A 25,892-nucleotide genomic window follows, 5' to 3' on the forward strand; every position below is an offset into this window, starting at 1 on the left:
ACAAAGCCAGCCCCACAGAGAATACCAGACGCAAGTCCAAGAGGCAACAACATAAAGAGGGAAAAAAATGTCATCATATTAGAAATACCAAATACAACAAAGAACACAGAACACCCACACACGCACACATACACCAAAATTACAGCAATCAACAAACCCTTTTCAATACTAACTTTAAGTATTGGTTTCAACTTCCCAATCTAAAGAAAAAGGTAATTGAATAAATTAACAAAAATCCATTTTTTTTTTTGCTACAGTGACTTTAAATGACCACTGAATTATACCTTTTGACAGTGATTATAAATGTGCTTTGAAGCTTTATCCATAAAATATTCATAGCATATTACAATTACAATTTCAATACATCATTGATCTGTGTGTTCTGGGAGGACAATGCCCAACCAAGGCTGTCTACCAGATTTACAACTCATCCTCAGACAGTAGCTATAAAATGAACAAATAAACATCTAACACCTCAGAACTTGCAGTTCACACAGATAATAGAGATAAGAGACAATCTTCTTTGGAGATATATTGTGGTTAACTAATAAATTACTGATCCTTCTGTCTCAGCCTCCTACATGCTACATGCATGTACCACCAAGCCCCATTCCAGTAATTTTAATAGAAGAATACAGGCCTCACAGTCTGGAACCTTACTATAAACAATCTAGCCTCTTGATTGTCCTGTCCCAGCCCATCCCCAACTCAACAGCTGTCTCTATAATCGATAATTACCACATTAATACCAATTCCCAAAGTTTAAATCAGAAATCGCACATCCACAAGTTTAAAGGGACCCAGCAGAATGAAAATGCATAAAGGCCCTTGGCTGTATGGAAAACAGACTTGAGACCTCAGCATCTGGATGGGAACCCATGGAGATGACAGGCTGTGCACCGCTCAGACAGGATCATTAGCATCTGTCAATCAGGAACAGTACAGGCACAGGGCATCAGCGCATGTGGATTTTTTAAGAGTATCTATCTTTCAACTCAAAATTCCTAATATGAAATGCTGATTTTTTTATATGTGTCTAGCTACAGCAAGTAAGCAAAACAAAGGCAAAAATTATATTCAGTTCTTGGACCGACAAATGACATTAAAAGAAACATACATTTAGCACAGCCTGACCTATGATGTCACTTGCAGAAACAGTTATAGTCAGAATTCCTATACCATAATTGTTTCCCACAATTCCTTTGAAAATGTCTCTTCTGGGGTCAGATAAAGTGACTACTTTGACATATTTTTCATAAGACAGATGGTAATGGTTGGGAAGGGTAAGAAGTCTAAATTGTATTAAGTTACATCAAACAAAGCTCATGCTTACAAAAGATCCCTATATATTTGTACACTTTTATTTCCCACAGGTGTTTTCAAGTACATCTTGAAAATGAAAACAGTTGTGCAGCTCTTATACCTGCAATGAGACCAGGCTTGCAACTCAGATGCTTCATCCACTAACAGTTTGGGCAGAAGCCAGAATTCCAAAGCTCCTGAATATGATCAACTATAGATTTTTGCCCTCAAAAAGCTATTAACAGGAGATGGGATATCACACCATATTTAAACTATATACTATATTGTAATATATTGAATATTTTAAAAGTAAAAGAGATGTTTTTATTTACCTGTAGTTTCAAAAGGTCTTCTGTGTAATTTTCATCAGCTAAGGAATTAGATGTTATTAAGACATGAACCCATGGATAGATTAAGCCATAGTGACTACAGGCGTTTATCTGAAACATTACAGAAATGCATCACAAGCCAAATATAACAACAGCAAAACAAACAATAAATTTCATTTATTCAATAACCCTCTGGCACATTCAGAATCAGTTACCTACTTTCCTAGAAAAAGGACATTTTGGCCAGCCAGGGCTATACATGGGACCCTGCCTGTCTCAAATTCCACACCCTCAAAATAAAGAATACTCCTGTACTGCTTTGTTACCACTTTACCACTTTGCATTTTCACAGTGTGTAAGGGGCTTTCCCCAGAACACTACCACGTCTGTACTTGGCAGTATAGGATTGTGCAAAAGGGATGCCTCTGGAAAGTTTCAGAAAGCCTGAGGCAAGGAGCCTGAGGCACTGTGCTTCCATTTCCTGTTAGGGGTACACTTGGGCTTCAGGTGTGTTGTAGGCAACTCTAGCAGCCCTTGGTACCCATCCTGGTCTGTTTTCCTTTTTCTGACCATTTGTTGGCATGACTGCTATGGCTAACATGCCGTGACTGGAAAGGTCATGGTGTAATTTCTTGAATAAAGGACACTCCATGGAGATCATTTTGAGAACTTAACAAGGACATTTTTGCTATCCCAAAATGCTATAAATAAAAGTTATTTCCAGTTACCTTTAACTCTTCGAGTATAACTATCTTAACATCAGTGCTATTCATTTTTTCTAGAAAGCATTTCTGTAGCTTATAAATTTCAGAATATTGGGAAATATTTATTGTGGACTGTTGGGTATGGAAACAATGAGACTGCGATCTTTTAGGAGTACAGGAGTATTCTTTATTTTGAGGGTGTGGAATTTGAGACAGGCAGGGTCCCATGTATAGCCCTGGCTGGCCTGGAAATCCTTGTGTAGACAAGGCATGCATGGAATTCACAGAAATCCATCTGCCTCTGCCTCACCAGTGGTAGGATTAAAGGCATTTGCCACAACACCTGGCTTCTAGGCAGTAGTCTTTAAATTTTTATTTGTTTACTTTTGTCTGTATATTTCGGTGTGCACATGTAATAGAAAACAATGTTCAGGGGTCAGTTCTCTCCTACTGTGAGTCCCAGGGATAAAACCTAAGTCCCAGACTTGGCAGCAAGAGCCTTTACCTGAGAAGCAATCTCAGTAGCCCTAGTTGGTAGTCTTTAGAATAGGAAAGTATGTAAGATGTGGGTAACCTCAGTCATAGGTACGTTGTAAGTATTAATAAAGTAGAGGCTAGGAAGATAGCTAATGTCCCACAAGAATGAAGACCTGAGTTTGATTCCCAGAACCTAGAAAATGTTAGGTATGGTGGTACAAGTTTGTAATTTCAATGCTCAGGAGGCAGAACAGAGAATCCCTAGGCAATCTCTGGCCAGCTAGTGTCCTGCATGCCAATGAGAGACCCTGTTGCAAAAGAAATGGACAGAGACCTGAGAATAATACTTGAGTGACCTTTAGACGCTACGGAGAGGAACTGCATCTGTGCATGTACACAGTGTGTTCTCCCTCTCCCCCTCCCTCTATCTGCCTTAAAAATGAAACAAAATTAAGAACAGATTATTGCAGCACACATGCATGCAGTTAAGGTACTATTTCATTATCTTACCAAATCCTCTGCTGTTCTCAACGGTATGGTATCAGGACACTGTTTCTTAGATAACCTCCAGATGTACTGCGATGTGAGCTTGAAGAAGAGTTCCTGAAGTACCACATTTGGGAGACAAGCTACAAGCTGAGCTTCCCAGAAGTCTACCAAAAGCTGAGGAATTGTGTCTTCATTCTTTCCACACAGCACCTTGAAAACAGTGCATCCCACATAAATGCAGAGCCACTATTGTGACAACAGAGCTGTCACTCCACCATGTTTACAATACAGTTTACAATTTTGTCTTGACATCCATGGTAAGAAAAAAGTTACATATATTTTTTTAAAATAAAAGACAGATTCTAGGTTTCACGCATGGAGTTTCTCCAGAAACATTTTTTAATCTGTATGTTTACATTATAAATTGATTATACAGATGTCTGTCTTTTCAATAATGAATGAAAACTTACCCCAGTTCTACTCCCCACGCTCCCTTGGTTTCTATCAGATCATTCAGAAAAATTATATTTTCAGCTGGACAAACCTTAAAGAAAAAATCTGCTTCTTCAATTCCAGTTTTACCATTCTTCTGTAAGCCCAAGACTGAAGCTACAAGCAATTCAGGCTGAGTTTCCTTCAAGTGAATTGCAAATTCAGTAGGAACAATCTGTCCTTTCCACCGCTGAATTAACAGCTGAGGTTCCAGAATAAAACCATTCACCAGCTTCATCTTCAGATTAAAAAAATAAATGTTGGAGTGAAATGTACATCACATAAAAATTACTCATCTCACATACATATCCTAGTGCCTTCATGATTTCGGGCAAGTTCTTAACACTGTATTTCCAGTTTTTAGCTAAAAAATCTAGCTCTTATTCCCAAGAAGGATATTAGCTGTTTTGTATAAATTATTAATATATCTGTATATATATGTTCTAAGTTTTTTTCTCAAAAATTTGGAAAGAAAACCCTGATTTTCAGAGTTCTACTCTTCAAAAGAGTTACCCTGATGTTAACTTGTTTCATAGCAAATCGTCTTCTGGTATAATGATGCTTTTCCTGTTTTAGAAAATGGTGTTATACTGTGAATATATGAGCCAGCAGGCAGCACTAACAAAAAAACAAGGTTCAGGCTTTAAGGTCACCCTGGTGCTCAATGCTGCTCAATTGCAACTATGCAATTACAAACAAGTTGTTTTAGCTCTGTATCTCATGTGTATAGTGGTTATAACAACACTGACCTCAGCACTAAACAAGAATTAAATTAAATAATATATGCAAGCAACTCAGAATGGGCCTGGGACATAAATACACAAGTGATCCCCTTGTTCCCCACCTTAAATTATTATAATCTTTGGCCTGTCCCTAAATGATCCCTTTTCCAAAAGAAATGACCTTTCCTCCTTTGGCATACCATTTAAATATCCTCTACTCCATGGCGTCACTTGGGATTTTTCTGAGTGGGGAATACTTTTGCACTCCTGTGGCTTACAGTTAATATCCTTCTTTCTTTCTTTTTTCTTTTTAATTAATTTATTCATATTACATCTTGATTGTTAGCCCTTCCCCTGTTTCCTCCCATTCTTTCCTCCCTCCCATTTCTCCCCTTCTCCCCTCCGCTATGTCTGTGACTGAGGGAGACCTCCTCCCCTATATATGCTCTTAGAATATATCCTTCTTTCTATACTTAAAAAACTCATCACTCTGTTGTACTTTCAGTAAACACCTACTCTAATTGTTGGCTGTGGGCATAGCTTTTATAGTCTTCTGTACCAAACACTGTAGTGGAAGTTTTAGTGTCTTTAAAAACTCAGTTATGTTATGTAAACATGATTTTGTTTTAATTTCAGGAGCTCCTTTAGATTGTCCACAACAGCTCAATATTTGCCTCCTGTGGCCTCTGATAAAGGTATGACCTTTGGCAGCTGCAGATAGTTTAATTCTGGGGACTCAGAGAGGGAATAAATGCCAGAGCCCAGAGAGGGAAGGGGGCCTCCAAGGAAGAAGAAGGCTGCAGCTGCTCCCCACTGCTGCTCCTGGTTGTTCCTGTTGCAGTCTGACTAGAAGAAAAAGTTGGAGGTATCCTAACTAGGAAGGCTGGACTTGCTGCAAGGAACCAGATGAGCCTAACCAGCAGAAAGTAGCCAAAAGAGAAGTATGGCCCCTCTCCTCACTAACCTTTTTTCTCTTCTACCTGGTATTGGAAGGGATTGGGGTAGAAAAGGGAGATAAAGGCATTAAGAACCCAAATAAAATAATTTTCAAAAATGTAAGCCAACAAAACATAGGACCTCCTCCTATCCTCTTTCAGACTGCTGTTAACACCAGGCACAGTACCATACCTCTGAATGACTTTTCATTTCATTTCTGTACATGTCAAGATCCCCCATTTTCAAGGCCATTGCTGCCTTGGTCAAGGTGACTAAGACTGGTGACAATCCACAAGTATCCAGCTTCCTTAAATAACGCAAGGCAGTTAAAGGATCAATATTCTTCAGAGAAGGACTAGAGAGAACGTGAGGCAGTTGCTTCGGCTCAGCTACATGAAATATCTGAGCCACTTTTGCTGTTAATTCCTTTGATGAGTATGAACAAAGAATAAAATGTTAGCCAATAGGAAGCAATACAACGAAGGAAAAAAAAGGAATGTATGCATGCAAAGGCAGTAGATAAATAACATGTGATTATGAGAAATACAGAGATCATGAAAATATTTGGAAGACCAGAAATGAGCTGACATTATCTGTCTATAGAGATGCAATAAGGAAATAAAAGTAGTGAAAAATATATCCCAATTTGTGGCCAATATTTCTCATTCTAAAAACATAGGGAAAATATTATACTTAAAAAATCTACAATTTAAAAAGTATAACAGTTCAAAAAATACCCAATATTATAATTCAGGAGAAGTTTTACTTCCCTCAAAATCTCCAAATATAGGGTATTTCAATTTCCCCAACTGTGCTTAAAATACAAAAGGAACTTTAAATAGTCTCTAATAATGTTTCAAGAGGTCACTGTCCCTTAAATAAAGTTTGGACACTTGCAAAATAGGGCAAATAAAGTTGAACCAAAAAAACATACTGCAAAGAAAGGCGGCAGCTTCTGTCTTTCTCTTCAGGGACTACGCAAGTCCCTCAGCCACAACAGATAATACCTCTTTGCTGAATACTGAGAAAGTAACCCTAAATTCTTTTCCAAGCTATAATTCTACAATCATTAAAAAAGTAAAGGGCAGCTGGTTGTGGTGGCACACGTCTTTAATACCAGCACTCAGGGAGACAGAGGCAGGCAGATCACTATGAGTTCAAGGCCAGCGGTTCTACAAAGCGAGACCAGGAAAGCCAAGGCCACACAGAGAAAGCCTGTCTTGCAAAGGCAAAACAAACAAGCAAACAAACAAAAGTAAAGAGCATGCTAATTTGTAGTGAAAAAAAAAAGAAGAAAATATTTGGAACTTGAATTCTAAATATTACTAACTAAAATTTTACTAAAATGAAAAGTTAAAAGAGAAGCTACAACTTCATAGGAAATTGTATTCACTTCACTTAATTCTTCATCCAGGTTTTCATAAAGTGAATGATTAATATAAAATATTAATCCTTTCTCATATTTCTGTGATTCATTCTCTCTTGTCAAGTCCACACGGGCCAAGACTTCAGCCAGAGACAAACCAGACATTTTATAGTACGGCAAGGCAAGGTGGGATTGCTCAGTGTCAAGCCTAAAGAGATAGAAATTTAGAGGCCGTCAGATGTGCATTTCTGTGCCAGCTACTTAAGACAGTGAGTAATCAAACAGATAATGGTTTACAAAACATAAGCCTCACAATTTGGTTTTATAAAGTCACTCCAATTAGCACTATAAGGTAGAAAAGCTGTATTTCATTAAGTGAATTTTAATATTTAATATGCCTCTAAAATAATAGCATGTAAGTTCATCATAGTCTATTCCAGTCACTTATAATCACTTAGATGAGTGATGTAACCCTGTAAAACATAGTCTACAAAAGCTGTCATTATCACAGTTCTCAGAGCTGTGGAAGTGTTACAGTATGAGACACAGTATACACCAGCTGCAACAATTGGGAGAACAGGCCCTGCACCTCACCTGGGCAACACAGTATAGCTGACTCTGGTGTCACAGACATAGGAGAGCTGGCCCCTAGGGCATGAGAAAGCAAGAGCAGGCCGTAGCCTTGCAGGCTGCAGCACTGGGCCGGATAGCCAGGGTAATGCTGGAGAGCTCGCCGTGGTGGTGAGGGCGCAGGAGAGCTTTGGCATGCTGACCAATGCTACCACGCAAACCCAGATACAGGTCTTTGAGCTGGCCTACCCCAACATCTACTCTATCTATGAACTGCTGTAGCTTCTGAGGCAGCTGGTTCAGCAGATCCAAAGCTGGAGCATCTCCTGACAAGGGGCGATGACAGGATATCCAAAAAGTCCTGGTGTGGATCCAGTATTGATAGTACAGCAGATATTCAAGATGGCATCTAACCCACCAATGACTCATTGCAATGAACATTTGCAAGAAAAGACGTGCAGACAAAAGTATATACTGTGTCTCACACTGTAGTACGCCACAGCTTCCACAATGAGATGTTTGCTGTTGTTGTTTGCTTGTCTTCTTTTGTAGGGGAGGTTGCAAGGGCAGAGGGCAGTTTCAAAGGGACGGGGAGATGAGTGGGATTGGAATGCATGATGAAAAATTCAGAAAGAATCAATAAAAATTTTAAAAAAATGGTTCTCAGAAATAAAAATCTCTTCTGACCTTAGTATACCTTTCTGATATCATGAAATTACTGACTGCTAATATTAAGATCACGAAGTGTTCCAATTGCACCCCTTCCTGAAGCTAACAGACAACAAATACCAAAGCTATTTTAGTTCTTTTTCCCTGGTCATGAGCCCCTCAAATCATGAAAACAAAAATAAAACAAAGCAAAATAAGTAAATAAAAGGACCCTCCAAATTGAAAAGTTAGATAACAAACTGTGACACTTCCAAGACACTGGGTAGGTCATATTCAATTTGTATCTCAAGCCTACCACAGTACCTGGCACATGGAACACATTCAACAAATGCTTGTGAAATCATGAGAAAAATGAACCAACTCCCAGAGATTAAAAAAAAAAAAAAAAAAAACAAGCAAACAAAAAACCTGGCAAGTATATGTAAAATTTTGTAACACAGCTTAAGAGGCTTCACTAACCTGCTGTAACAGTCTCCAAGGTGCACACAGCTTTCTTTAAAAGCTTCTAAGAGCTCTGCTTTCTCTGCAGGGTCCAGTTGACTGCCATCCATCAGGGCAGCTCTCACTAACAGATGAGCCTCGCTGAGCAAGTGAATACAGCTCTGGGTTTTCACAGTCTTGTAGCTGTTACTATAGTCTACCTGAAACAAGAAGACAAACAACTAGTATCTCTCAAGATAGCCAGTTTCCCACCCCATTCTCACTCTGAAGGACTTCATTACATTTTGTTATTAAATTAATATATGGGAATGTTAAATACTAAAAGTAAATAAATAAGTGGTTGTATATTGTCTTAGTTTGCTTTTTATGGCTGTAATAAAACACCACCAAAGACAACTTGTGGAGTAAATAATTTATTTGGCTTTCATGTCACAGTTGATCACTAATGGAAGCCATGGAAGGAACCTGGAACCAGGAATTGAAACAGACCAGAAAGGACCACTGCTTAGGCTTGGTCAGCTTGCTTTCTTTTCCTTCTCCTCCACCTCCCTCTCGACCTCCTCTTGTTTTAGATTTATTTAATTAATTTTATATGTATAAATATTTGAATGTTTTGTGTACATACATGTATGTCTGTGTACCCTATGAATGTCGAGAGGTCAGAAGAGGTCATCAGATCCCCTGCAACTAGAGTTATTCATTGTTAAGAGCCACAATGTGGGTACTGAGAATTAAAGCTGTTTTCCCTATAAGAGCATTAAGTGCTTATAACCACAGATCCATTTCTCCAGCCCTCAGTCTGCTTTCTTATACCATCCTGAACCACCAGCTCAGGGTTGGTACTGCCACAGTGAACTGGGCACTCCCACATCAATCATTAATCAAGAAAATATCCTACAGATATGCCTACAGGCTAAACTGATGGAGGCATTTTCTGCAATAAGATTTCTCTCCCCAGATAACTCTAGTGTTCATCAAGTTGAAAAAAAAAAAAAAAAAAAAACCAAAAAAATAAACAAACAAACAAAAACCTATCCTGGTCACTTAATAGGGTCTTAGCAGGAATTTTCTTTCTCCACAACTTATAGGTCAATTTAATACACTTATGATACAAACATTCCTTGGTTAGGAGCTTATGCCATTAAGAAATTCCAAATAATATTATAATATTGATAATGTAGTTACCAATAATTTGTTCCCAATTTGATAAGGCTTTTGAACATACTTGTAATAATCAACTTTTTCTTTAAGGGTCTATGACTTAGCTTTTCAAACTAAGAAGTCTCCCTTGTTTAGTTGTACCTGGTTACTCTATGATATCTATTTCCATAGCTCACAGTGGGCTCACCAAAACCACCACTACCTAACCTCTTTAATCAGAATCATCAGACTTCAGGAGTCACGTTTAGATGAAATCTCAGACTCTCCACGACAAATTTTATATAATTACTAGTATAAAAATATCAGAGACAAGTTAGTCAATCCTTAACCATCCACCAAAATTGATACCACCAGTGAGGTATCAAGGTCATCATCTGCTTCCACAACGTGATACACTAGAAAAATACGTTATCTATGCAGTTTTCTGGCTGAGAATGTATAGCCAAAATCTTATCATAAAAATGTAACAAAATTAAGAACATTCACAAAACAGAGAAAAAAAAAACTAAATAAGAAATTTACATTTCCTCAAAGTGTCAATGTTATAAAACAAAAGGTTATAGAAATATTTTAGATTAAAAGAAGCTACGGCAGCATAATCAAGCATATTATGTGATCCTAGACTGGATCAATGGGAAAGCTGAATCCACTGACTAAACTGGGTGGGATACAAATCGTGGACTAGATACTGTGTCAAGATTAAATTTACTGCAGCATATGGCTTACTCTGGTAAGACAAGAGAGTACCTGATAATTTAGAGTCAAAGCTGTGATATATGCAATTGTTTTTCAACAAACCAAGGAAAATAACTGTGTGGAGCAAGTATAGGAGAAAACCACGAGGGCAAATTGAGAGGAGTATAGCTATAAGGTATTCTTTATATTTTCCTCATTCTTATAACTTCTCTAAGCTTGACATTATTTAAAAGAAAGGTATTTTAATTTTGAGAGATGAGTAGGGAGCTCTGAATCTTAGAACAGGACAGGAATGCCAACTCTAAGCCCCTCAACAGGCTGCTGCTGCAGTAGCTACTGTTCTTGGGGACAACCTGCTACACTCCAAAGAAAGAGTAAGAAGAAAGAAATGATCTGAGATTTTTTTTTTCCAACTTCATTTTCTGGTTCTCTTCACTAGGTGCTTTTGTTTTAATGATAAAACTAACAGTGGGAGAGGCCCTCAAACCTCAATGATTAATTAAGACAATAACCAAGAGACCTGCCTACAGGGAAATCTGAAGAAGGAATCAATTAAGATTTCTTCTTCCCAGATTATGCCAGGTTTGTGTGGCATGTTGAGGAGAACTAACCAGAACACTATGACTCAACTTCAAGGGCTACTTGCCCTTAAATCAGTTGAGTAGCCCTCTCTGGCGGGTGAGCATGAATAAGGGGTCTTCCCCTTAGGGAGGCAGTTACTACTTGCTCGCAAGTGTCACAAGCTGTGAAAACAAGGTGACTGTCATGATGGAGTCTGGAAGCTGTCTGGATATAGTGTCCTGAATGTATAATAAATTAAATCCATGTTGTTTTCCTTGTTTGGAGATTCCTTGGTGAAATACATGGGGTAGAGGTTAGGCAGTAACAAAAGCAATGTCTGCCTAGAATCAGCCTCTGATGTTCAATTTCACTCTAAATTTCTATGAAGAAGAATCAGATGTCTGAAAAAGTACCATTTCTTTGTATAGCTGAACTGGTGCAGTGGTATTCACAATATACAGATTCCATCCAGATTCAGCAGGATGAGAGGTTCTGCTCCTGACACTGGCATCTTTTCTAGAACTGAAAAGGATCAGAATTATAAGACATGTCATTAATAAATTAAGTTTTCACCTGTAAATATTGGGTATTATAAAATAATACAATTATGACATCACTTCTACTTAATTTTTCCTTGGTAATTAGTATACCTATAGTCAATTTCCATAGTTCACAGAATTTCATAGGTATATGGCATTTTCTATTCTGTGATAAGCCAATTTGCCTCCAATTCTCCAATACTAAACTCCCCAAATAGGCATGCAGACCTATTAGCTTTGAAAATCCTTATATTCAGGCTCACTCCACTGTGGCGTCCATGATTCCAGCATGCCATTAACACAAAAATCTTAACAGAAACAACATATAAAACATTCACATCACTGGGAAATGTTGAAAACACAGAGGTCTATGAGTTGGTTTAAAGCATTATTTTATCTTGTACTTTTACTGTGATGTATTTTCTTTAGTATAAAATAGATTATTCTTTAATCTAACAAATATATTAATAAGCTCTTTTACAATAAAAAAATGACTATTGGATAAAAAGTGCAAGTGCTTTAAAGGCCAAAGAAGAAAAGCAATAAAAAGCTTTGTGGGAAGGATTAACATTGCAGATTCTGTCTATCCTCATAATTCTAAAAGGATGGCATGTTTTTAAGATTCTTATTTACAGTACAGGTAATACTTACTGAAACTATCTTATAATTCATTTCTTATAAAAGTTCCATAATAAATTATGGTCTTTATACCTTTTTAATTTTCTCTGGAAAAGCCATTTATCTGTTAGGTCTGAGTTTCAATTAAAAAAATAAAACTAAGACGCACATAAAATATAGCAGTTATATCTCATTCCAGAAACTAGCAGAAATGTGTCAGGCTAGGGGAATGCTTACATAAACCTCTTGGGTGACTCTCTTCTCTCTGCAGTGGCCTCAGAGTCTGCCTTGGTCAGAAGTATGATGTGGTTTTTAAAATGACAGATGGCTTTCAAGCCTATGAAAAGCTGTATCCTTAGAGCGCACACGTCCATACTGACAGGTGGGCAGGCCTAATAAAGGATATATTACAAATTTAGCCAATGAATGAAGGTAGGTGAACCTCATCTTCAAAAGTCAGGACTGGGGATGTAGCTCAGTTGAAGCCCCAGATTCAATTACCAGCACAGCATACCAGGGGTAGTTACAGGCTGACACCTGTAATCCCCACATTCACGAGGCGGAGACAGGATGACCAGAAATTCAAAGTTACAGTCAGCTACAAAGTAAGTTACAACCTGAGATACATGAGACCCTGTCTTTAAAAACAAACCAGCAAGGCCAGATGGTGATGGGTGTACATCTTTAATTCCAGCATTTAGAAGGCAGAGCCAGGTGGATCTCTGTGAGTTCAAGGACAACCTAGTCTACAGAGTGAGTCCAAGGCTGCATAGAGAAACTCTGTCTTGAAGAGAAAAAGCAAACAAACAAAAACAAAAACAAAACAAAATAAAAAAAAAAAACAAAGTCAGTCTGTCCATTTGACAAAAATCCTCTATCCAGTTCCTATCCTTTAGAATAATTAATGTATGCATGTCAATAAACATCTACTACATAGATATTTTCTGTACTGCTGACTATAAGCACACAGAGAGGATCTCAAAGCTGTGAGAACTATTGCAGACTAGTCCTTGAAAGACCTAGCTGGAAGAAAAGCCCTGGATGCTATACAATGTTACACTGTAACAAGCAGAGCTTTCTTTGTATAGGAGTGTGAGAGAGAAATGTTTGTATGTTTGGCTGTCCCTAACTGTTAACCCCTTTGTTATAAACAAAGCCTGAGATATCTAAAAGCCTTGGGCATGTGTCTCTATAGGACACTATTACTCTCCAGATATTAGGTAATAGTACTGTGGTAACAGTACCTTAGCTGGGCGGTAGTAGCACATGTGTTTAATCCCAGCACTCACTGGGAGGTAGAGACAGGTAGATCTCTGAGTTTGAGCCCAGTCAGGTCTTCAGAGTCCAGAACAACCAGCACTATCCAGAGATGTCCAGTCTCAAAAAAACAAACAACAACAAAAAAGAAAATAAAACAGTACCTCAGGCAGGAACAAATAGCTATTGTTATCTGTTAGTAATCATTAACAGACAGCACCACCCCACCTACCCCAAAAAGGGCACTAAGGTTGTAGGTAGACATAAAGTCACCTGTAAAAACCAGGAGAGCATAATTTGGAGGCTGTTTGCAACATGTACACTTGTTACAAATATTTATTTAATTAACTTATTCCTTAGAAATGAAACAGCACAGATAATGTTATATAAATGATGACTACATTTCCGAGAAAAGAAATTCAAGTTCAGATGATCATCAAAAACTTGTCTACATTCACTTGTAATCAAAGTTTTTCTGATATTACGGATATTCTCACTAAAAACAAAAATGAAATTATTGATCTAGCATGTCCAGTAACTTTCAAATACAGAAAATTGTCAAAGGCTTGGAAAATAAAAAATTGTATTCTGATGATAGTAAAACAAACCCCTTTCATGCATCACATTCAATTGCACAATGCTTACTATACTGTTTTAATTGTTCTGTACGATTGTTAGCAGTATGTCCTATAAAAGCAAGAGTATAAAACCTGTGAAGACTGACACAAGAGGAATGATCCAAGTTGGAGGCCAGGTAGGAATACATAGTGAATTCTAGGTCAGCCTGGGCTGCTGTTTAAAAATAAAACCAAGAAAAACAAAATAAAACATCATAGGTGTGAATTTCTCTCTAAAGGAGTGGATCTCAACCATCAGTTCCTCATGTTGTGGTGTTCCACGAACAATGAAATTATTTTCATTGCTACTTCATAACTGTAACTTTGCTACTGTTACAAATCATAATGTACATGTTTTTGGAGCTAGAGGTTTGCCAGAGTGGTTGAAACCCACAGGTTGCAAAATTGAGAAATGCTGACCTAAAGGTACATGATATCGATTACTCATAACCCTGTGAAACACTTTGAAACAATCATAAAAACTGTCAAATCACACATCAGAAACGCTTACTAGTTACTACCCAGAACTCCTAACTTAATGAATGTATTAATTAGCATTACTATTGCTGTGATGAAACACCATGACCAAAAGCCAGATGAGGAGGGAAGGGCTTATTTGGCTTATACTTCTACATCATAGTCCATCAAGGAGGGTCAGGATAGGAATTCAAGCCGAGCTAGAACCTGGAGGCAGGAGCTGATGCAGAGACCATAGGGCCATGGTGCTAACTGCCTTGCTCCTCATTGCTCCTTCAGCCTGCTTTCTTATAGGACCACCAGGCCAGGGACAGCATCACCCACAATGAGCTTGACCCTCCCACATGAATTAAGAAGATACTCTTAATCAGATACAACCTGATTTTATTTTTTGGATTTTCGAGACGGGTTTCTCTGTTATTTTGGCTGTCCTGGACTTGCTTTGTAGACCAGGCTGGCCTCGAACTCACAGTGATCCACCTGCCTCTGCCTCCTGAGTACTAGGATTAAAGGTTTGCACTACCACCGCCGTCCGTTTACAACCTGATTTTATGGAGGCATTTTCTCAATTGGCGCACTCTCCTCTCAGATGACTCTAGCCTGTGTCAAGTGGGCATAAAATTAGACAACACAATGAATATGATCTTTTTGAGTCTTTAATCTTTGCCAAGCTTAGGCCTAAGAACAAGTGTGCAAGCATTCATGTGCTATCTTGAGCTCAGGGTTTTACTGTCATCAGAAGCTGATTCTGACCTTCAGTGTAGTATCCACATACAGGTCCTCCTCATGAGCCACTGCTGCACTGCATCGCACGGTGAAACACTGCAGGCTTTGGCTAAGGAAGAAGAGATATGTCACTAAGCAGTGGAGCCAAGAACCAGTGACTCCACCCAGCAGGGAAAGCTTCACCAGCAAACAGCAATGGCAGAAGAATGATGGTGAGTTAGACTGGTTCTCAGGACAGTGTTGCTGAATCCCTGAGGCATGTTTGTATGCTACCTCATTCCCACAGAATCACAATCTCAAGCACTGACTGTGACACCCACAAGTAAGAGTAAGGCTGGCCAGGCTGGAACAAACATCCTCATTTTACAAACAATACAATGCCCCTAACAGTAGCTCACAGTACAAATGGATGACTATTAAAGCCCAGATTACAACCTATTTCCTGACTGTTGTCTATGCTATAATCTCAGAATAAAATTCAGCCTCAATTATGCAGTGTGATGAACTCAGACTATACAAACACAACAATGGTCAAATGGAAATGAGAAACACAGAACTCTTCAGAAATGTCTTGCCAACCATCTTGCTGTGAAAACTGGAAAGGTTCATGTTGGGTGAGGCCTCTCTAGAGAACCAACTAGACCCCAAATCCAAACCCAACTCCTCTATCTCCTTCTACATCCCCAGGGTGGATCTGCAGGGTAAATAGACATAAGGACACTTTGAGAGCACACAGACTCCTGGCTGTTTTATGTTGTGGTTATCTAAACCAGTATCAATACTGATTAGAAATCTACTTACTCTGAAATTAGTATCGAATCCATCTTGAAAAGTATTTACAAAAATGACTCTGGAAACAAGTCAGAACCTTGGAGAAGTGAATGTGAACATGAGTTCTTTAAAACTAGGTGAAAAGGTTGACTGCAGTGGTACATGCCTTTCTTTCAGTACGTTGTGTCTCTGTGAATTTAAGGCCAGCCTAGTTTACAGAGTGAGTTCCAGAACAACCAAAGATACATGATAGAGAGACCCTGTCTCAAAAAACAAAACTAGAAAGAAAAAAAAGATTAAATGAAACCAAAGAATAGCTAACATTCAACCAGAAGTTGTGGCACCTTCACAGCATGCAGACAGGCCTCTCCACAACTCTCAATGCTATTACTTCCATCTCATAACATTCCCACAGTTAAAAGAAATAATCTCTGAAGGTACCACATGAACTAGAATACCAGCACTAACATTTACTAATCTACACCAGAGAAAACGATGTTGTAATGTGAAGTGAGACCAAGAGAGTAGGGCACAAACAAGTGTGTGCTGTGTATCTTAAAAAAAAAAAAAAAAAAAAATATATAAATATATATATATATATATATATATATATATATATATTTATATATTTACTTTTCTATTGCTGTGAGAAAACACCATGACCAAGACAATTTATAAAAGAAAGAATTTAGCTCAACAGTGGTGGCACATGCCTTCAATTCCAGCACTTGGGAGGCAGAGGCAGACAGATCTGTATGAGTTTGAGGCACCCTGGTCTATACAGTGAGGTCCAGGACAGCAAGGCTACACAGAGAGACCCTGTCTTGAAAAAACAAAATAAGCAAACAAACAAACAAACAAACAAACTGAGCATGGTGATGCCCAGCTTTTATCCCAACACTCAGGAGGCAGAGCAGGCAGATCTTCTTGAGTTTGAGGCCAGCCTGGTCTATAAAACAAGTCCAGGACAGCCCTGGCTACAGAGAGAAACCCTGTCTTGAAAAACCATAAATAAGTAAATGAGTTTAAGTTGGCTTATAGTTTCAGGATTAGAGTTCATGATGGCAGAGAGAAGGAACACCTGGGAGTTCACATCTTAACCACAACCATGAGATAGAGAACACATCTTTTGAAATCTCAACACCCACACAAGCATCATTGTCTGTCCTTTGGGATGGAGGCCCAGAGAGAAAAAAGGGAAAAGTGAGAAAGCCAGGTGAACACTACAGGTCTCTGATTCTCATCAGCCGAGATCCAAATGGCTCTTCTCTGCTACACATTCCTCACAAAAATTTACTAAGATCTCTAAAATCATGAGCCTAATCAATCCTTCCTCTGCGAGTTATTTTTGTTGGGCATTTTATCATGGTGATGACAAGAGAAGTAACATAAGGCACACAGATTTAGTAGGTATACTCAGAAATTTCTCACTGTTCTACCCATATCAGGTATAATAATCAGGTGGAGAAAAACAAATGCAAAGTCTTTTTGCACTTGATGACAAAAATGGGTATTTTTATTCCTCCCTTCCCACGCCACTTTCTTAGATTCAGAGAGACAATAATATATCCTTAAAGAGCTTTTTCTTGTGATTGGAGAGATGACTCAGTGGTTAAAAGCAGTTGCCGCTCTTATAGAGGACTTGGGTTTGGTTAGCAGCACGCACACAGTGGCTCACAACCACACATCATCTCAGTTCCAGGAGATCTGACACACTCTTCTGGATTCTGTAGGCTGGTACCAACATGTACATACACTCACATGGTGCACATACATACATGCAAGAAAAACACTCAAACTTTTTTAAAGAAATCTTTTTCTTCTTTCTTTTGCTTTTTAAACATAATCTTCATTAGAGTTGAGGTCTCCAGTAACATTTCTTGACAACTTTGAGAATCAACTTTTGCTTTCTGGCCATAAACACCTGAGCTTTCTTCTAGTCTATAAGCACTTCAAACTGAAAAGTCTAAACCAGACTGTCCCTGTGGCCCATATTATGCTAGCCAGCATTATTTCATTCGCTCAGGCTTAAGCTGGGTACAGTGGCACAAACTGGTAATTCTAGCATTCAGAAGCCTAACTCAAGAAGACTGATATAATTTCAAAGTCAGTCTAGGCTACCCAGTGAGTAGCAAGCCAATCAGGACTAGATAGGAAACCTCATGTTAACAAACAAGCAAACAAACAAATATATAAAGAAAATTAAGCTCAAAAATCCTAGTTTTTTTTCTTTCTCAATTGGCCTATCAGATACCAAAACAAAACAAAACAAAACAAAAAACAAACAAACAAAAAAAAGAAAACAAAACCCTCCAACAGAGCTGCTTCTAGGCATCCTTTCTTCTCTCCCTGACACATGCATATATACAGTCCCTTAACAGCCCACTCCGACAGTCTTTTTATAGATGATGAACTCATCCTCCACAATGGCTGCTACTAATGTTCCAGAAGAAAGAGAAAAAGCTCTCCTCAGCTTGACTGTCAAAACCTGACACAAGCTCTCTAATTGAGGAATAGAATCACTTGTGGCCATTCTGAGTTCTAAACCATTACAAAATAACTCAGTTCACACTGAGAGGAGGTGGCAGCCATAAGAGGAGGCACAGACAGTGACTCTAAAGAGATGCTCAACTGTTTCCCACTCTTTATAAATCTCTGAAAGGCTTTATTGACAACTTTAGAGTTTACAAGGCTACCCATCCAATCTAATAGAGCACCATGAGTCAGAGCCCAAATCTTCAACACTAACAAGACAGCTATAATTCCTTAATTTTCAAGGCTCCTTGGCATAAAATTCTCAAAGATTTCAGCATCAGCTTAAGAATTTACAGAAAAGCAAGTGAGCTGGGCGTGGTGCTGCACGCCTATAATCCCAGCACTCGGGAAGGCAGAGGTAGGCAGATCTCTTTGAGTTCAAGGCTAGCCTGGTCTACAAGAGAGTCTTAGATAGCCAAAACTACAGAGAAACCCTATCTCAAAAAATGAAAAGAAAAGGAAAACAAGTGAGAAAAAGACCAACGAGAGATACTGGACTGTACCTTGTAATGACATGCAAAAACTGTGGTGTGAGCACTGCTTGCTGAGACTTCTCAGGATACCGATAGACTGACATTAACTCAACAGATTTCACAACCATGTACAGATAGCCCACATGAGGTAATGAGAAGAAACAGAAGAGGCTTAGCAGCTCTTTTTCCTGAGACAAATCTTTTCCATCCGGATGAAAACCTGCATTGGAAAAATGCAAGAAAAACATTCCATGAAACTAATAAACAAAAGGAGGGAATCAATATGCAGACTATACTGTATCAGAGAATGCCACAGAGGCGCTAAAGGGAAGTAGACAATAAGAAATATTAAGGAGAAGAGGTAATTAGGAAAATACCATTTTGCAATAACTAACAAGTGAACTAAGTCACACTCATCGATGATTATTAATATTGCAGTATCCACCAGGAACCACAGGCTTCCCAAAAGACAGTGAAACTATTTGCACAACAAATTATAATACAAATAATAATAATAATATCCAGATCAAGCTTCAGTCTCCATCAACACAGTCAATATAAACATAATTACTACACAACTGGAACTTAAAGTTCTCTAGTATTTCCAAAAAGTAAAAAGAAACAAGATACTTTTAATAATTACTGTGCAATGACCCGGTACTCCTGCATATCTAACACACTGCCATTTCCATAAACACTAAACAGAAAACTGGGAGTTTGTATTTTAGTACTAAACATTCAAAATCTATTGTGTGTCTTATACTTACAATATATATCAGTTTCTATTAGCTATATTTCAAATGCTTAAAGGCATTAAAGGAACCAACTAACTGGCACGGAAATACAGTGGGTAAAACAGAACCCGATGAATGATACTGTGAGGAGCCAGTCAGCAAAATTCAGATTACAGGAAGCTTTATAGTAAATGTCCAGCTGCTTGGTACATAAAGTGCAAAAAGAAAAGAAAAAGCTAAACCCATGTAAGATATAGAAATCAAGTGAGATTCATAAATCTAAACTTGTTTATGCATCCCCTTCAAAGAAATGAATTACAGAAAAAAGTAGAGAATCAGAAAAATCTTTACCCTGAAAAGATACCTGATCATATGGCAGGATACTGCCAGGTGGATGTTGTACATGGAGATTTGGGGGTAGGGGGTGGGAGTGTCTTGTTGTACTGTTTTCTTACTATCTAAATAAGTTTAAATTTTTTTCATAACCAAACTTTTGTTTTTAAGTCTTCTATACTGACTTAATACTGAAAGTCGAATTATGTACTTTCTAGGACTCAATTTTTTTCTTCTTTCCAATATGTATCTGAGCTCTAAATAAACAGAACTAGCCACTAATCTCTATTTGCATGATGTTACAGCTTACATATGTTGGTTCCTCTTAGGAAATACCTTGCCAAATCCTTCATCTTCTAAAACATCTACACACCCCACCTACAACTCAGCCCAAATATTAACCACAAATCTACAGTCATTTGGCAATTCAATAAATAATCCCAAGGTGCCTGCTGCATACAGTACTGCTGTTTGAGATTCAAGACGGAAGGCAATGCACAAAACAAGGTGAATTCTTTCACAGTGCCCTCACTTTCTAGTGATGGGGATTAAGACAGGGACAAAGCAAGACTTTAAATAGAGCCTGGGGCCCACCAGTTAAGAGCCCTTGATGTCCTTGCTGAGAGCCTGAGTTTAGATCCCAGCAACCAAATTGAGCGACTCACAAATATCTGTAACATCTTCATTGGCCTCTGCCAACACTACACTCACATGAGAAATTCTCTCTCTCTCTCTCTCTCTCTCTCTCTCTCTCTCTCACACACACACACACACACACACACACACACACACACACACACACAGCATAATTAAAAATAAGTGAGTCAAACTAAGAGAACCAACAAAGCCCTCAGTGGTAAGGTGACACATGAGCTGTGCAGTAAATGATGTGAATATACAACCCACGCAGTACCTGAAGAAAGCAGATCTAGATAGAAGAATAAGCTTTACAGGAAAGTGTAGTTGGCATATCTGAGGAAGATAGAAAGACACTGTGGATAGAGAACAGTAAGCAGGGCAGGCTAAGATAAAATAAGTTCAGAGTGAGGTCACATTGGCCATGGAGTGACTGGGGCTTTTTATTCCAACTATTAGTAGTTCACTAAATGAAAGAGCTGACCCTTTGACTGGCTACTAGCCCTGCACCCACCCTTGTAGCACATCCCCCTTTCCTTTACTCTACTCTCTCTGGTGTTAGCTTTTTCAGTTCCTCAATTACAGATTCTCTGGCTATGAAAAGAACTTTGTGGTTCCTCTATTTAGAACACTATCTTCCCTCCCTCTGCTGAAACTACCTCAATCCCAGAGTTAGCACGATTCACCCTACAGACCCATTCTCAGGAAGCAGCCTGAGCAGACGAAGCCAGTGGGTCTTATGCTGGGGTTCCTTTCCTAAAGAGCACTGATTTTGTTTGTATTTGATGAGTATCTGCTTCCACCATTAGGCAATTAACTTCCTATGTGCAAGCATGTTGCCTACTTTTGCTCAGTACTCAAAAACAGTTGTGACTCAGTAAGTTTTCACTTAAAAAATAATTACAGCAATATTTCTATCTTCCCAGAAACCATCTGAAGATGGTGAACAGGCCATGAGTAAGTGCAGAACCTACTGGTGGATCTTAGTCTTGGTTGTCATTAAATTTCTGGTGAGCACTTAAAAGATGCTGGTGCCAGAGTTCAAAACAATCCAATTAAGTCAGAATCAGAAACATCAGCATTTTTTTTTTTTTTAAGACAGGGTGTCATGTAGCCCATGCTAGTCTGGAACTCACTGTGTAATCAGAGGAAGACCTTGAACGTCTACTCCTCCTGTCTCGACCTCCTAAGTGATAAGATTACATGTGCATGCCACCACGCTCTGTATATTCAGTGCTAGGAATCAACTTTATTCATGATAGAAAAGGACTTGACCAAGTGAGCTACATCTCCCATATCAATATTTCTAAGTGTCCAGATAAATGCCTGTGCCTCAGGGTTGAAAACTAGTATTCTGAAAGAGTTTTCACCAAGATCATGCTTTCCCCCTTGCTTACAAGGCCATCCTAGGAAAGTCTGTCACATACTCATCTGGAACGTACGTAGACAGATTTCTGCTCTAACGGTGCTAACAAATTTCCCTTTTGGGGCCTACAGACTATTTCAAAAAACGGAAATGAGATTTTTCTGGTCATACCCTCTTAGTGGCTTCACTTCTCCTAGCCAATATGACTTTCCTTTCCTCAGGAAGACACAGTAGAAGAACCCAATCTAGTGTCTACACACTCTTCTCTCCATGGAGGGCTTTACAACCTCTCTGCACTGCAGTTCCACTGTACTTACCTGTTTGGTGAATGGGTAGCAGCTGAAGGGAATGTAACTTGATGTTATCAGACAAGACATAGAAGGAAATATCTGGAGCAAAACGTCTGTGGGTTGAAGAAGAGAAAGGGGACAGATCTAAGTTCCTTATACTTTAAACAGGCATGAAAATACTAAATGCTGGTGAATAAAAAGGCATTCTCATACCTATACAGCAGATACTGAACTCGTAAATATTTTAATTTTTCATCTGATAATCCTGTGGACTCCAGTTTAACAGATATTCCAGACTGTTGTTCACACTTTTCACCAAGAAGTTCCATGGGCTTAAGGCAGATAACAAAATCCTCTGACTCAAGCTGTGACCTTTCATTACTGACATCTTAAAAAATAAAATTTAAGAATTTAACTACTATAAGTGCTACCATCTGCTACAATGAACATTCAACATGGTATATGCTTTAGTTATGTTTCTACTGCTGTGATAAAACATCATGACCAGCGGAACATGGTGGTGCACACTTTTAATACCAGCACTCAGGAGGTAGATGCAGGCAGATCACTGTGAGTTTGAGGCCAGCCTGGCCTACAAAGTGAGTCCAGGACAGCCAAGGCTACATACACAGAAAAACCTTGTCTCAAAAAAAAAAAAACAAAAAAAAACAAAAACAAAACAAACAAACAAAACAACAACAACAAAAACACATCATGACCAAAAGCAACTTGGGGAGAATTGTCAGTTTACAATTCTCAGATCATACTTCATCACTGGGGGAGTCAGAATAGAAACTCAGGGATAACTCAGAGTACTACTTACTAGCTTGTTCCCCATGAGTTGCTCACCCTGCTTTCTTATACACCCCAGGATTAACCCCTCAGGGGTGGCACTATCCTCTATGGGCTGGGCCCTCTCATATCAATAATTAATTAAGAAAATACCCCATAGGTTTGCCTACAGGTCAATTTTCATAGAGACATTATTTTAATTAAGGTTCACTCTTTAAAACAAACAAACAAACAAAAAAACTCTAGCTTGTTTCAAGTTGAAAAAATGGGAAGGGGACAATCAGAACAGTATTACCAAATGTTATTAAATATCAAATACGATAGCAAAGATTAGAAACTCATGTAGGCCAGGCACAGGGACTCACAACTATAATACCTACATTCAGGGGTCTGAGACAAGAAGATTCCAAGATTGAGCCAAGCCTGAATCAAGTGACTTTCAGGGCAGCCTTTCTCAACAAAAAATACCAACTGTTTTCTCTTTAAAAACCCCTCATCTAATAGCAGTTGCTCCATTACTCGCATACTGACAAATTCATGTAGAAACATATTTACACAGTGCAGAATAAGCTATGAATAGTCATAAACTCACACCAATGTAAGAGGAACACCTAAATCTGTAAGAATTATGGCATGCCGCTATAGAGCTGAAGGTTCTTTAAAAACTATCAAGAAAAGATGATTTCTCTACAGTTAAAACTAGCAAGTCAAATTCATGATTTACCTTCTGTCTGTCTTGATTGGTTGCTGGTTTCTTGTGGGTGGTGGTTAACTCTCTCTTCATTTATGGGGTCTGACTCCAGTTTTAGGATTAAGACTTCTAAGTCAGACATGACAGCGACATATCCAACACATAAAGAAATTTCAACAGGAGTGATATTATCTATGTGTATAATTAATGAACGTTCAAAGTCCAACACTGATAATTCCTCATTAATGATCAAATACTTCAAAGTAAATAAGACTAACTTATTTACACATCCAACAAGTAGATCTCCTTTCACAGGACAACATGAAATGCACAAAGGAGCCTCAGGCATTGGCATTTCAATTATAGACATCTGGTCTCTAGAACTTTCACAGAAGGATGCCTCCACATTGTGTCCAACCATTCGAATACACACACGGGAATTTTCAGTCCTCTTACTTCTCCAGTTCACGTAAGCATGCAGGAATATAGATCTGTTTTTCTCTTCAATTGCTACCAGATAGTCACCTAAAAAGGAAGCAAGGTTGCATTTGGAATTTGGAATTAGAAATTTAACCATCCACTTACTTTTCTGCCTGAAAATGGAATGCATAATATGCATACTATACCACATGGACCCCCTTACTCAACAAAGGAACAAGGCTGAGCTCTAAGTGACAGAATCTGAGATGATTTCGGGGTGGAGTTTGATTTGGGTTGTTTCGTTTTGTTCTCCAAGACTGGGTTTCTCTGTGTAACAACAGCTGTCCTGGACTCACTTTGTAGACCAGACTGGCCTCCAAGTCACGGCAATCCATCTGCCTCTGCCTCCCTGAGTGCTGGGATTAAGGTGTGTGCCACAATGCCAGGCTCATAACTTATTTTTTATTTTTATATTCTACTGTATTAAATCTTATCACAGTTGGAATTGAATAACTCTAATAAAGCTCTAATAACTAAGTTGCAGCTAGATTAGTATAGCTTTAAAAATTCAGGTAAGAATTAAGGAATTCTGAGTTTAACAGCATTAATATCTGATTTTCGGTCCCATCCTAGAAAATCACAACTCTTAAAAGTAGGTGAAAATCAGAAATAACCAAATAAAATATGAACTTTCTTGGAGGGAAAAATCCAAGTAACTATGCAGCGTAAATATAAAATAAAAACCACAATTATTTAAACAATAAATAAATCTTTCTGTCCAGAGTGATACATGACTACCCACCATCCCTGTTAATTTCTATAAAATACATGTGCCATAGATATTTAATAATTCCACTATTAATGTAGAAATGAGGGGACAGGGAAATGAGTGGAATTGGAGTGCATGGTGTAAGGCTCTCAAAGAATCAATAAAAACTTAAAAGGAAAAAATTACCATATTAGTATATGCCAAATAGTTGACATATACAAATAGGGGAATTACCACTATACTTTATTCTGTAACAAATAAGGCTATACTTACATAATTACTTGGGGATTTCTTTTATATTGGACCACAGACCAAGTATATTTTAGATTCACTATACAGCCTAGAATGTCCTCAAATTTGCTGCGATCTTCCTGCCCTGGCCTCCTGAGTGCTAATAACCATGCCATCATTCCCAGCCATTTTATGATAATTTTTAAAATAATAGCCATACTATGGGTTAGGGGTATGCCACTGTGACTTTAATTTGCATTTCCCTGATGCTTACTGATGTGGAGAATCTTTTCATTTGCTTTTGGATATTTGTATCTCTCCTTCAGAGAAATGTCTATTAAGTCTCTTGCCACATGTGCAATGCTAGGGAAGTGCTTTGCCACTTAGCTATTCCCCAGCTCCATTTGCTCATTAAAAAGAAAAAAAAAATTCAATAGAAATATAGAAGGAGGATAGAGCAAAAGGTAGATTATTGAATCTACTCCTAAACTCAAGGCCTTAAGGTTATTTTTAATTCATTGGTATAGAATTTTGTAGATGGATGCAAAATAAGGGCAATTCTGATACAGTGGTATAGAATTCAAATCTAGGATTATTCTTCACACACATCATATATAATATATTTTATTGATGGCTGAACTCTGCCAAGACAGGGTAAGCAATAGTTTCTGCCTTGCAAATATGCCTGTCAGAGATATTGGG

The 25,892-nt window shown here is 38.3% G+C and overlaps 1 protein-coding gene across 2 annotated transcripts in view; it reads right to left on the reverse strand.

The window, feature by feature from the left end:
* The window catches only part of Hps3 (HPS3 biogenesis of lysosomal organelles complex 2 subunit 1), a 41,912-nt gene that overhangs the window by 11,685 nt on the left and 4,335 nt on the right, over positions 1-25,892 (reverse strand). Inside the window, exons 2-14 of one of the 2 annotated variants that reach the window (XM_051156958.1) lie at positions 23,804-24,295; positions 22,501-22,675; positions 22,315-22,400; positions 18,959-19,148; positions 15,177-15,258; positions 12,310-12,464; positions 11,329-11,437; positions 8,516-8,697; positions 6,845-7,025; positions 5,644-5,877; positions 3,846-4,031; positions 3,323-3,511; positions 1,635-1,742 (exon numbers count right to left, since the gene is read on the reverse strand). In XM_051156958.1, the coding sequence (XP_051012915.1) occupies positions 1,635-1,742; positions 3,323-3,511; positions 3,846-4,031; positions 5,644-5,877; positions 6,845-7,025; positions 8,516-8,697; positions 11,329-11,437; positions 12,310-12,464; positions 15,177-15,258; positions 18,959-19,148; positions 22,315-22,400; positions 22,501-22,675; positions 23,804-24,295 (2,369 nt within the window). The remainder of the gene's footprint in view (positions 1-1,634; positions 1,743-3,322; positions 3,512-3,845; positions 4,032-5,643; positions 5,878-6,844; positions 7,026-8,515; positions 8,698-11,328; positions 11,438-12,309; positions 12,465-15,176; positions 15,259-18,958; positions 19,149-22,314; positions 22,401-22,500; positions 22,676-23,803; positions 24,296-25,892) is intronic. The other variant, XM_051156959.1, reaches the window with a different exon arrangement.

The sequence above is a fragment of the Acomys russatus genome, chromosome 15 (genome assembly GCF_903995435.1).
Source record: "Acomys russatus chromosome 15, mAcoRus1.1, whole genome shotgun sequence".
Taxonomy (NCBI): Eukaryota; Metazoa; Chordata; class Mammalia; order Rodentia; family Muridae; genus Acomys; species Acomys russatus.